We start from the raw sequence: 12,699 nt of genomic DNA, 5'->3' as shown, positions 1-12,699 counted from the left end.
CTGACTTAATTAAACCGTCAATGACTTCCTCCACCACCCTCTGGCTAAAGCAATACTTCTATCTGTTTTAAAGGAACATCCTTCTGTTTTGAGGTTGTGCTCTCTGGTCCTAAACTCCGCCATTATTGGAGACATCCTCTCCAGATCTGCTCTATTCAGTCTTTTCAATATTTGGTGGGTTTCAATGAGATCCCCCTCCTTCTTGCAAACTGCAGTGAGTACTGGCCCAGAGCCCATCAAATGCTCTTCATGCATTAACCCTTTTATTCCTGGGATCATTCTCATAAAACCTCCTCTGGACTTTCGCCAATCCTTCTTAGATCCTTTCTTGGATAAGGGGCCCAAAAGTGCTCTCAATATTGTAAATTTGGTCTGACCAGTGCCTTATAAAGCCTCAGCATTACATCCTTGCTTTTATCTTCTAGTCTGCTTGAAATGAATGCTAACATTGCATTTGCCTTCCTCACCACTGATTCAACCTGCAAGTTAACCTTTAGGGAATCCTACACTAGGACTCCTAAGTCCCTTTGCACCTCTGATTTTTGAATTCATCCCCTACTTTGAAAATGGTCTATGCCTTTATTCCTTCTACCAAAGTGCATGACCATATTCTTCCCTAATCTGTATTCTGTCTGCCACTCCTTTGCACATTCTCCTAATCCAAGTCCTTCTGCAGACCCCTGCTTCCTCAACACTACCTGCCCCTCTACCTGTCTTTGTATCATCTGCTAACTTAGCCACAAAGCCATCAATTCTGGCATCCAGATCTTTAAGTAAATCATAAAATATAGCAGACCCAATGCTGACTCCTGTAGAGCACCACTAGTCACTGGCAGCCACCAAGAAAAGGTTCTAATTATTCTCACCTTTTTTTGCTTTCTGCCAGTCAGCCAATCTTCTGTCCAGGCTAGCATCTTTCCTGTCATGCCAGGGGTTCTAACTTTGTTTAGCAGCCTCGTGCAGCAGCTTGTCAAAAGTCTTCTGAAAATCCAAGTAAATAACATCTAATGATTCCTCTTTGTCTATTCTGTCTGTTATTTCCTCAAGGAATTCCATCAGATTTGTCAGGCAAAATGTCCCCTGTCAATCAGTTTCAAATTCGATGAGGGTTGAGGGCACATTCTGAGGCTCATTCCTCCACCTCCTCCTCCTCCTCCTCACTATGAGTTCACCTGAGTTGTGCTTTCAATGGATGTCATTGATTAGAACGTGAGTGCAGTTGGTGGGCTGAATGTCTGATGTTAGTAACTGCCCACACTATGGGAAGTTAGTAACTATGTTCCTGGCCATAGGTTTGCTGGATGGGCAGAGTGATCTACATTGCCAAACTTACTGTCACACACTTGCTGAGAAAGCTGGTCCTTCAGCCTACCAGTGGGATCTCTTGACCTTAATCTACCAGCATCTGTAGTGATTCAGCCTCCACAGAATGTTTTTATTCGAGCCTGTACTACTGATAAATGGTTGCCTCTGTTTGAGTGACACCCTGGGAAGGAATGGGCATTCTGGTTTGGGGAGTGTCAAGGATTTGAGTGGATGATGAGTTGGTGCAAGTGCATGCATGGGTGAATGTGTAAAATTTTCTTGAGGGAGAAATGAAATATGACTGATTGTGATTGTATAACAAGCATTAATATGACGTTAGATACATGCTGGGTACTAGCAGCTCAGATCCATTAGTTCCATTTCTCCTCTTCATACTTAAGCTGCAACTTTTGACTTTCTTTTCTCCTACTTACAAAATTAGAGGCAGTTTATAGTAGCCACTTGACCGACTAGTGTGTCTTTGGAATGTGGGAGGAAACTGGAGCAGCTGCAATCGCTTTTACATCCAGTATATCTCAATTTTCTTCCCCCCGCCATGTAACAACAGCAGCTCAGATCAGAAGATCAGATTCAGAGTTGTTATCACTGAAAATATATTGAGAAATATCTGGTTTTGCAGTGCATTGCGGGATATAAAAATTCTAAGTTACCAAAATATTAGTGCAAAAGAGGAATAACAAAGTAGAGTTGATTGTTCAGAAGTCTGAAGTGAGGGGAGAATGCTGTTCCTAAAATGTTGGGTATGGGCCTTCAGGCTTCTGACCCTCTTCCCCAGTGGTAGAAATGAAAAGAGAGCCAGATGGACGGATGATGGACACCACTTTCTTGAGGTACCATTACAAAAGTGGAAATACAGTGAAGCTGTCTGCTCCAATCTCAGAATCACTCACCTATCAACCAGTTTCAATGATTAGCAATTTGTTGAAATTTGTCATGTCTGTAAGAGCATTCAAAAGGAATAGATGAATTAAAGTCCATAAATGATAACGGCATGAAAATCATTACCTTTTATCTTGCTTTATACATCATATCCTTCTGACATTATTTCCATTTAAAAGTTATTTTCTTATCTTTCCTCAGCTATTGCTCTTCCTGAAAGCATTTTCAGCTTCAGAACAAACAAAGTTGGCAATGCTCACTGGTATCCTCTTGGCCAATGGATCACTTCCAGCAACAATTTTAACAAGCCTTTTTTCTGATAATTTGGTTAAAGAAGGTAATACTTAGAGGCCTTCATAATTTAAGAAAGTAGTTCTTAATGCTATTGTTATAAATAAAATGATACTTGGATTGGAGCAGGAAATGAACACCTACCACTTGATCTGGAACAGGACTGCAAATTGTTGGATTAGTAATCTTTAAGAAATGCTCTGCTATTCCGAACCACATGTACGAAAATAGGAAATCATCATCCATGTGTTCTTGGCTGACTCCACATGACTAGTGTTATTCTAAAGATTCAAAAGTTCTAAGTTAAAAGATTCCAAAGTAAGAATCCAAATTTTTCATAAATTTTGCTTAACTAAAACTTGTATTTAATTTCAAGATGATTTCCAGTTTGCATAATCATTTCTGCCACCCCATTACCCACTTGTTTTCACCATTACCACTTCAGCCAAATAGACTATAGGTAATGGTTGTAGAAGCTAATCCTGAAAATTGTGATTTTCCTTATTCATTTGAAATAAGTATCTTTACTGACAATATTGATGGTGTCTTAATAGCAGGAAAAGGGAAAACCTCTAGATTTCTATTCAGTTGAGATATATATCTGAATTGAACAAAGATTAGTGTTTTGCTTAAACTTGCTATCAACTCAAGAGTATCCCAACAATCTATAACAGAGGCTCCTCTCCTGTCAAAGCTATGCTTAAAATATTTCAGATTCATAAACAGTTAAGTACTAGTGCAGCAGATTGAAAAGCAATAATAAGTTCAAATTCAGGGTTATTGTCATCCAATTGTACATGTATACAACCAACAAAACAGTGTTCCTCTGGACCACGGTGTACCCACACAACATATGTCACATACAGCACATAAACCAAACTATTATACAAAAATAACAAATTATAATTCAAAATGCACGTAGTAAAGGACAGCACAGGTATGCAGTAAACAGCTTGCTGTCCTAGTGACGAGACCTCGGGGGTGGCAGGGTATTCGTTAATCTCACAGCCTGGGAGAAGAAACAGTTACCCGGTCTTGGCAGTCTTAGTCCTGATGTTCCTGTATCTCCTTCCTGATGGTGGTGGGTCAAAGAGATTATGGGAGGGGTGCTAGGGATCCTGAACAATGTTTTGGGCCCTTTGTCTGTAACACTCCCAGTAAATGTTACAAATAGGTGTGAGGGAGATGCTGATGATCCTCTCAGCTGTTTTTATGAGCCTCTGTAAGGTCCTGTGGTCCGATGCCTTGCAGCTTCCGTTCTACGCAATGATGCAGCCATACAGGAGACTCTTGATGGTGCTCCTGTAGAAAGTTATTAAAATGGAAGCAATGGCCTTGCCTGCCTTAATCTCCTCGGAAAGGGTAGATGCCGCTGTGCCTTCTTGAGTAGTGAGGAGATCTTGTGGGTTCAGGTTAGATCGTCTGTTATGTGCACACCAAGGAACTTCCTGTCCACAGCAGAGCCATTGACGTGCAATGGAGAGTGGTTGGTTGTGCCTTCCTGAAGTCCACAAACGTCTCTTTTGTCTTGTCCATGTTGTGGCTCAGGTTGTTGTTCTCACACCATTTGACAAGCCCCTCCACCTCCTCTCTGTATGCTGACTCATCATAGTTGCTGGCGAGGTCAATCATTGTGGTATCTTCCGCGATGATGCGGATTGAGCAGAATCTGCAGTGCAGACGTGAGTCAGCTGCGGACTGAGCACAGAATCCTGTCCAGCACCTGTGCTCCAGCTTGAGATGTTCCTGCCAACTCAGACTGACTGGGGTCTTTCCGTTAAGAAGTCCAAGATCCTGTTACGGAGAGGGCTATTGAGTCCCAATGAGGACAACTTATCCTTCAGCCTCTGAGGATGATCGTATTAGATGTCGAGTTGAAGTCGATGAACAACATTTTGGTGTATGAATTAAAAATGCATCTAATATTTATATTCTGCACCTGCACGAGAATGAAGATGGATTTAGTGCTTTAAAATAAAATGCAATAAATATAATACTCAAGTATAAAATGAGTTGGTCCCAACCAACTCCTGCACAGCACTGTAGTACATATACGATCCAATTTCAGACTTCTATGATCAATTCCAACCAAAACTCTTACAAGATGACAAGCGTTGGCATTGGGAAATGTCACATTGGTTCAGTGGAGATGATGTCCTGAATCTGTGAGTAAAGCACATTACTGGGGAAGATTCAATTACGTGTACATCCAAAAAGTTTGATGGCAATCGCATGATGCAGTTCTAATCTGTCCTTCATATTTGATTGGATTGAAGGGAACTCTAGTTTTAAACCTGCTTAGTTTTACCCCACACTAAAATCAGTGAAGGGTAATATATTGCAGGGATCAAACTGTCATTTCACCCAATCCTTAAGGGTTTCCAATTGGATGAGTTATAGAAACATAGAAAACATACAGCGCAATGCAGGCCTTTCTGCCCACAAAGCTGTGCCGAACATGTCCCTACCTTAAAACTACCTAGGCTTTACACATAGCCCTCTATTTTCCTAAGCTCCATGTAGCCATCCAGGAGGCTCTTAAAAGACCCTATTGTTTCTGCCTCCACCGCCGTCGATGGCAGCCCATTCCACGCACTCACCACTCTCTGTGTATAAAAACTTGCCCCTGACATCTCCTCTGTACCTACTTCCAAGCACCTTAAAAACTATGCCCTCTCGTGCTAGCCATTTCAGCCCTGGGGAAAAGCCTCTGACTATCCACACAATCAATGTCTCATTATCTTGTACACCTCTATCAAGTCACCTCTTATCCTCTGTCGCTCCAAGGAGAAAAGGCCAAGTTCACTCAACCTGTTCTCATAAGGCATGCTCCCCAATCTAGGCAACATCCTCGTAAATCTCCTCTGCACCCTTTCTATGGTTTCCACATCCTTCCTGTTGTGAAGTGACCAGAATTGAGCACAGTACTCCAAGTGGGGTCTGACCAGGGTCCTATATAGCTGCAGCATTACCTCACGGCTCTTAAACTCAATCCCAAGATTGATGAAGGCCAATGTACCGTATGCCTTCTTAACCCCAGAGTCAACCTGCATAGCAGCTTTGAGTGTCCTATGGACTCGGACCCTAAAATCCCTCTGATACTCCGCACTGCCTGTTAAGTTGAATCCTGATCCTACCCCACCCCCATCCTTCCCAACCAAATTATCAGAAGGAAAATTAATATTTTTAAATTGTCAGTTACTTGAACTTTAAGGCAAACAATACATGGTATAATTGATGAGGGTAAGAAATGGACTATTTATATAGATTTTTTTTTTTGTTTCTTGGATGGCTTTCCAGAATGCTTTTAAATAACAAGCTGAGTTCCTGCTCAGTTCTGCTCCAAGCAGAATTATAGATTATAGATTCAGAAGATATTTTATGTTAGGATGCGGCCTATATATTATCTCAGGTATTGTCAGGCTCCTTGGGTGAAGTAGATTTCTAAAATCATGCTTTTAAACTTTATAAAACAGGAATATCTGCATCATTTGCTGTAAAAGTTTTTAAATCTTGGATGTCAGAAAAAGATGCAAATGCTGTTACCACATCCCTCAGAAAATCCAACTTGGACAAGAAGTTGTTGGTGAGTGATCTAATCCATATTTTAAAGAAATGTAACTAAGTGTTTTCAAAATAAAAAAACCAAAACCTACTTTGCAAATTCTAGTAGTCTAGACTGGATTGAAAGGAAAAGGAAGATAAAAACAAAACATCATAATTGTAAGGAGACTTTAGAAGCAATGTCAATTAAAAGTCAAAGCTGTAAAGATTGAAAGCAACAGTGACAAAATGCTCATTGTTAATTATCTATATGTAGCTATGTTTGTGAAAGTCTTTTTTAATAAGGAAAACAGTTCACTAATGTTTTTATAGAAATATGTACAGTAAATAATTCTGGGAAAATAATGTGCTCAATTACTTTTTAGAGCAAAGGACTATAAGACATAGGAGGAGAATTGGGCCACTTGGCTTATCAGTTCGATCAGCCATTTGATCATGCCTGATTTATCATTCACTCGCAACCCCATTCCCTTGCCATCTCCCCATCGCCTCTGACACCCTTATTAATCAAGAACTTATCAACCTCTGTTTAAATACATCCAATGACTTGACCCCACAGCCATGTGTAGTAATGAACTCCGTTGATTTACCACCCACTGACAAAAGAAACTCCTTATCTTTTCCGAACGACGTATTTCTGAAGCTATGCCCTGTAGTCTTAGACTCTCCCGCTACTGGAAACATCTGATCCATCCAGGTCTGTCAGTATTCAATAGCTTTCAATGAGATCTCCATCTCAATCTTCAAAACTCCAGTGAGTACAGGCCCAGAGCTATCATTCACTCCTCATGTTAACCTTTTCATTCCTGGGATCATCCTTGTGAACTTCTGGATTTTCTCCATTGCCAACACATCTATTCTTAGTTAAAGGGCCCAAAACTGTTTACAATTCTCCCAAGTGTGGTCTAACCAAGCCCTTATAAAGGGGGAAAAATAGGTCATATTTAAGTAAATTCACCCAAAAATGTGTTGTTCATTCTGCACGTACATGGCATTATCTTGATTGATTTTGTTTTATTAAAAAAGTTCTTAAAATATTTGCAACTGTAAATTCATCCAATTGAATTACTATGTATATATTAACATGTATCCAAAGTTATACCATGAATCCTCTGCATTTTTGTTATATTGTGAATAATTAAATCTTGCTGTTCCATCGCAGGAACTCTTTCCAGCTAATAAACAAAACTTTGAACATTTTGCTACATATTTTACCAATGCTGGACTAAAAGAGCTATCTGACTTCCTACGAGTTCAGCAATCTCTGGGAACTCGCAAAGAACTGCAAAAAGAACTGAAGGAGAAACTTTCTCAGGAATGCCCCATAAGGGAGGTAAGTTAAATATGAGCTGGCTTGAAAACATCACTAAATGTTATTTACCAGATAATTGGGCAGGTAGATATTATTAATAGATCAGATAAACATGTTATTTAGCATAAAGCACAGTTATTGAATTTCAATGATAACAGAAAATTAATTCAAAGTAGGGCATCATCAGAAAGAAAGCCATGTCCTTTCAAAGTCAATATTTAATTCAATAAGTACGTGATTGACATTGTGTCTGAGTATCCATACTACTTTCAGGTTATAGTTAACACTGTGGTTGTTGAATTTTTTGTTTATTTCCAAATTATTTCAGGATTCACTTCTGTCAGTAAGTTTAGCATAGATCTTGATGAAAGGTTAGCTGATTCACTGCTGGTCCCATGCTCTGGTCATTGACCCACTGAGAGCTGAGTAACTAGGATGTTGATACAGTATTTATTTATGGAGATATAAGGCAGATGCACATGCAATTGTCCCATCTCCTGTCCTTAAGAGGTAATTGTGGATGTAGTCCAATTTTATTAGTTATGAAGACCAGCATACAATAGATGCATTTAATGTCAGAGAAATATACATCCTAAAATTCTTTTTATTGATAAATTGATTCTTTTACATTGATAAATATCCACATAAACCTGTGTGTTATATTTTGTAGAAGTCATATTTTGTTTGATTACTTTAGGGGCTATAAACTGATATAACTGAAGGAAGGAGAGTGAAGCTGCATTCGGTAGCCACATAGTACCTAAATGTAACTATTGGTGACTATAATCATTGAATCTGAAGAAGTTTTGAAGTGGGGGAAACAAATTAATGTTTTAGGTTGATAAACTGATTGAAGGTTAAAGTGCATTATGTCTATTGGTTGCAAAGGTTTTTTTTTGATTTTTCACTTGTACAAGCGTATAACCAAGAGGTTTAACCTATACATTTAACCAGAAATATTTTAATAAGTGGTAGGAGAGCGGGGGAAACGAATGCAGTTGTGAATATTTCAATGTAAAGAGCGTTGTAGATAAGGCAGATAAACATAAGAGCTTAGTGGAATTATGATGTTGTGATTATTAGCTGCAGGAGGGGCATCACTGAAAACTCGGTGTTCTAGGGTTCTGAAGTTTTACACATGATCACTGTAAGATGACACCAGTGAACAATGTGACTTGCGGTGAACTTACTTCTTTCAAATTGATTCTACTACTAAGCTGCCTGTGTAAGGAACCTGTGATTTACATTTTAATAGTTTGGTTTTGGGCCGATTGAATGATGTGGTGCTCTGCTGTCTCCGAGGGAGCTTGGTGAGGTTTGGATCAAAGTGTGCGATCTGGAGACTCCATGCAAACTCACGATCTACTCTGTTGCTTCTCACCAATTGAGATATCGAGCAAGGTTGAAGTTCACAAGGATGAGAGCGCCGTCTGGCTGCATTTGACTAGTCTCCATGTCCTTCGTGCTAGCTGCTGTCCGAGTAAAGTGCAGGATTCTTGGGATCCACCTTGCAAGAATTGATCGGCGAGGCTGTGGGCTTGCTTTGGGTGACTTTGAGGTTCATGTTGCATGCGTTCCTGGATTCTGGTTACTCTTTTTTTTGTTGTTTTTGAGTGGTTTGATTGGGGCAATCAATGCAGACTAGGGCATTTCAACAAAGAATGGCCCACGGCCTTCAGTGGGATAGCAATTCGGCACTGAATACTACTGGATTCCTGGTTAGATGTTTGATATTCTATGTGTTGTTCACTTGTTTTTTGCTATTTGCGCAATTTGGTTTTTTTTGGCGTTAGGTGTTTGATGATTTCTTGACCGGGTTCCATGGTGTTGTTTTTTGTTTCGTGGCTGTCAGCAGGAGGGTGAATCTTGGGAGCTGTAATTTGAATAGATACTTCAAAAATAAATGTACTTTGAATCTTCAATGGGGGGGGGGGGTATTAAAGGGGTGGCAATACTCATCAGGGAAAATATCACAGCCGTGCTCGGAGGACAGACCGGAGAGCTTGTCTACTGAGGAAAAATGGGTGGAACTGAGGAATAAGAAATGTATGATCACGTTAATGGGGCTGTATTTTTGACCTTCCAAAAGTCAGCAGGATTTAGAGAGGCAAATTTGTAGGGAGATGGCAGGTAGCTGCAAGAAAAATAAGGTTGTGATAGTAGATGATATTAACTTTCCACAAATTGACTGGGAGTCCCATACTGTAAAGGGATTGGATGGGATAGAGTTTGTCAAATGTGTTCAGGAAAGTTTCCTTAATCATAGATGTCCAAAGTAGAGAAAGAATGGTTCTGGATCTAGTGATCACAATTCCAATAGTTTCAAGATAATTAAGAAGAAGGATTGGATTGGTCCTTGGGTTGAGGTGTATGGTAGAACAAAGGGATCTGGGGATGGAGATCCATAACTTCTCAAAAGTCACAGGTAGACATGGTCATAAAGAGAGCTTTAGGCTCCTTGGGCTTCATAAATTAGAGCATTGAGCACAAGGGTTAGGGTGTTATGTTGAACTTGTATAAAACAGTGGTGAGCCCTAAACTGGAATATTGTGTTCAGTTCTAGTCACCTACCTACTGAAAGATATCATTAAGTTTGAAAGAAAGTAGAGAAAATTTACGGGGATTTTGCCAGGATTTGAAGACTTGGTTAAGACTTCATTCCCTGGAGCTTTGGAGAGTGAGGGGAGATCTTACAGAAGTATCGATGATTAGGATGGCTATAGATAGGGTAAATAAATGCAGTCTCCTTCCCCCGAAGCTAGTGAGACTAGAACTAGAAGTTATGTGTTTAGAGTGAAAGGTGAAATATTTAACGAGCAAACACGAGGAAATCTGCAGATGCTGGAAATTCAAACAACACACAAAATGCTGGTGGAACGCAGCAGGCCAGGCAGCATCTATAAGGAGAAGCACTGTCGATGTTTCGGGCCGAGACCCTTCATCAGGACTAACTGAAAAGAAAGATACTAAGCGATTTGAAAGTAGTGGGGGGAAGGGGAAATGATAGAAGACCGAAGGGGGTGGGATGAAGCTAAGAGCTGGAAAGGTGATTGGTGAAAGGTTTAAGATGATCCTGAGGGGGATCTTCTTCACTTGGTGGGTGCTGAGAGTGTGGAATGAGCTGCTGGCAGAAATGGTAGATGCAGGTTCAATTGTAATGGGGCAGGGGGCAGGGATTCACATTTCTGGATGGTTGGGACCTCTTTTGGGGCAGGCGTGACCTGTGCAACAAGGATGAGTTGCACTTGAATCCAAGGGGACCAATCCTGGCAGGGAGGTGTGCTAAGGCTATTGGGGAGAGTTTAAACCAGAATTGCTGGGAGGTGGGAACCGAACTGAAGAGAGGGAGGAAGGGGGCAGTTATCTCACAAATAGAGAAAGCTTGTAGACAGTGTGAGAGGGAGGATAGGCAGGTAATAAGAGAAGGGATGTGGTCAGACCGATGGTTTGAGATGTGTCTATTTTAGTGCAAGGAGTATTATGAACAAAGCTGATGAGCTTAGAGCGTGGATCAGTACTTGGAGCAATAATGTTGTGGCTATTACAGAGACTTGGATGGCTCAGGGGCAGGAATGGCTACTTAGAGTGCCAGGCTATTGATGTTTCAGAAAGGACAAGGAGGGAGGCAAAAGAGGTGGGGGTGTGGCACTGCTGATCAGAGATAGTGTCACGGCTGCAGAAAAGGAGGACGTCATAGACAGATTGTCTGTGTGGGTTGTCGATGTGAATTGTCGGAGTCTCTGTGGGTGGAAGTTAGGAGCAGGAAGGGGTCAATAACTCTACTGGGTGTTTTTTATAGACCACCTAATAGTAACAGGGTCATTGAGGAGTAGATAGGGAGACAGATTCTGGAAAGGTCTAATAATAACAGCTGTCGTGGTGGGAGATTTTAATTTCCCAAATATTGATTGGCACCTCCCTAGAGCAAGGGGTTTAGATGGGGTGGAGTTTGTTAGATGTGTTCAGGCAGGTTTCTTGATACAATATGTAGATAAGCCGACAAGAGGACAGGCTGTACTTAATCTGGTATTAGGAAATGAACCTGGTTAAGTGTCAGATCTCTTGGTGGGAGAGCATTTTGGAGATAGTGATCACAATTCTATCTCCTTTACCATAGCATTGGAGACGGGTAGGAACAAACAAGTTAGGGAATCGTTTAATTGGAGTAAGGGGAAATATGTGTGACCAAGTGGTTCAGGTGGACTAGGGATCTGAAGGTCACGAGTTCTTGCCCCAGCCGAGGCAGTGTGTTGTGTCCTTGAGCAAGGCACTTAACCACACACTGCTCCAGTCCACCCAGCTGAAAATGGGTACCGGCAAAGTGCTGGCGTCCTATCTGGGGTGGAGTCTCGTACTCTCAGTCACTTCACGCCACAGAAACCGGCATAAGCTCTGGCCTGATGAGCCTATAAGGCTCGGGACAGACTTTAACTTAAGTTAAGTTAGTTGTTGTGGATAGTGTAGAGGGCTGTAAGAGGTTACAGCGGGATATCGATAGGATGCAAAACTGGGCTGAGAAGTGGCGGGTGGAGTTCAACCCAGTTAAGTGTGAAGTGGTTCATTTTGGTAGGTCAAATATGATGGCAGAATATAGTATTAATGGTGAGACTCTTGGCAGTGTGAAGGATCAGAGGGATATTGGGGTCCAAGTCCATAGGACACTCAAAGCTGCTGTGCAGGTTGACTCTGTGGTTCGAAGGCATGTGGTGCATTGGCTTTCATCAGTCGTGGGATTGAGTTTAAGAGCCAAGAGGTAATGTTGGAGCTATATAGGACCCTGATCAGACCCCACTTGGAGTACTGTGCTCAGTTTTGGTCACTTCACAACAGGAAGGATGTGGAAACCATAGAAAGGGTGCAGAGGAGATTTACGAGGATGTTGCCTAGATTGGGGAGCATGCCTTATGAGAACAGGTTGAGTGAACTCGGCCTTTTCTTTCTTGGAGTGACAGAGGATGAGAGGTGACCTGATAGAGGAGTACAAGGCATTGATCGTGTGGCTAGTCAGAGGCTTTTTCCCTGGACTGAAATGGCTAACAGAGAGGGCAAAGTTTTAAGGTGCTTGGAAGTAGGTACAGAGGAGATGTCAGGGGTAAGTTTTTTTTTACGTAGAGTGGTGAGTGCGTGGAATGGGCTGCTGGCAACGGTGGTGGAGGCGGATACGATAGGGTCTTTTAAGAGACTACTGGATGGATACATGGAGCTTAGAAAAATAGAGGGCTATGGGTAACCCTAGGTAATTTCTAAAGGAAGTACATGTTCAGCACAGCATTGTGGGCCTGCATTGTGATGTAGGTTTTCTGTCTTCCTGTGTAACATTGCAGAAG

The 12,699-nt window shown here is 41.3% G+C and overlaps 1 protein-coding gene across 3 annotated transcripts in view; it reads left to right on the top strand.

The window, feature by feature from the left end:
- The window catches only part of bzw2 (basic leucine zipper and W2 domains 2), a 91,540-nt gene that overhangs the window by 62,373 nt on the left and 16,468 nt on the right, over window positions 1-12,699 (top strand). For all 3 annotated transcript variants that reach the window (XM_073054117.1, XM_073054115.1, XM_073054116.1), the window contains exons 6-8: window positions 2,407-2,542; window positions 5,973-6,082; window positions 7,223-7,393. In XM_073054117.1, coding sequence (XP_072910218.1) covers window positions 2,407-2,542; window positions 5,973-6,082; window positions 7,223-7,393 — 417 coding nt within the window. The remainder of the gene's footprint in view (window positions 1-2,406; window positions 2,543-5,972; window positions 6,083-7,222; window positions 7,394-12,699) is intronic.

Source organism: Hemitrygon akajei, chromosome 8, assembly GCF_048418815.1.
Source record: "Hemitrygon akajei chromosome 8, sHemAka1.3, whole genome shotgun sequence".
NCBI classification, from domain to species: Eukaryota; Metazoa; Chordata; class Chondrichthyes; order Myliobatiformes; family Dasyatidae; genus Hemitrygon; species Hemitrygon akajei.
The sequence above is the reverse complement of the archived record's forward strand: the minus strand, read 5'-3'. Positions and strand labels throughout refer to the sequence as shown.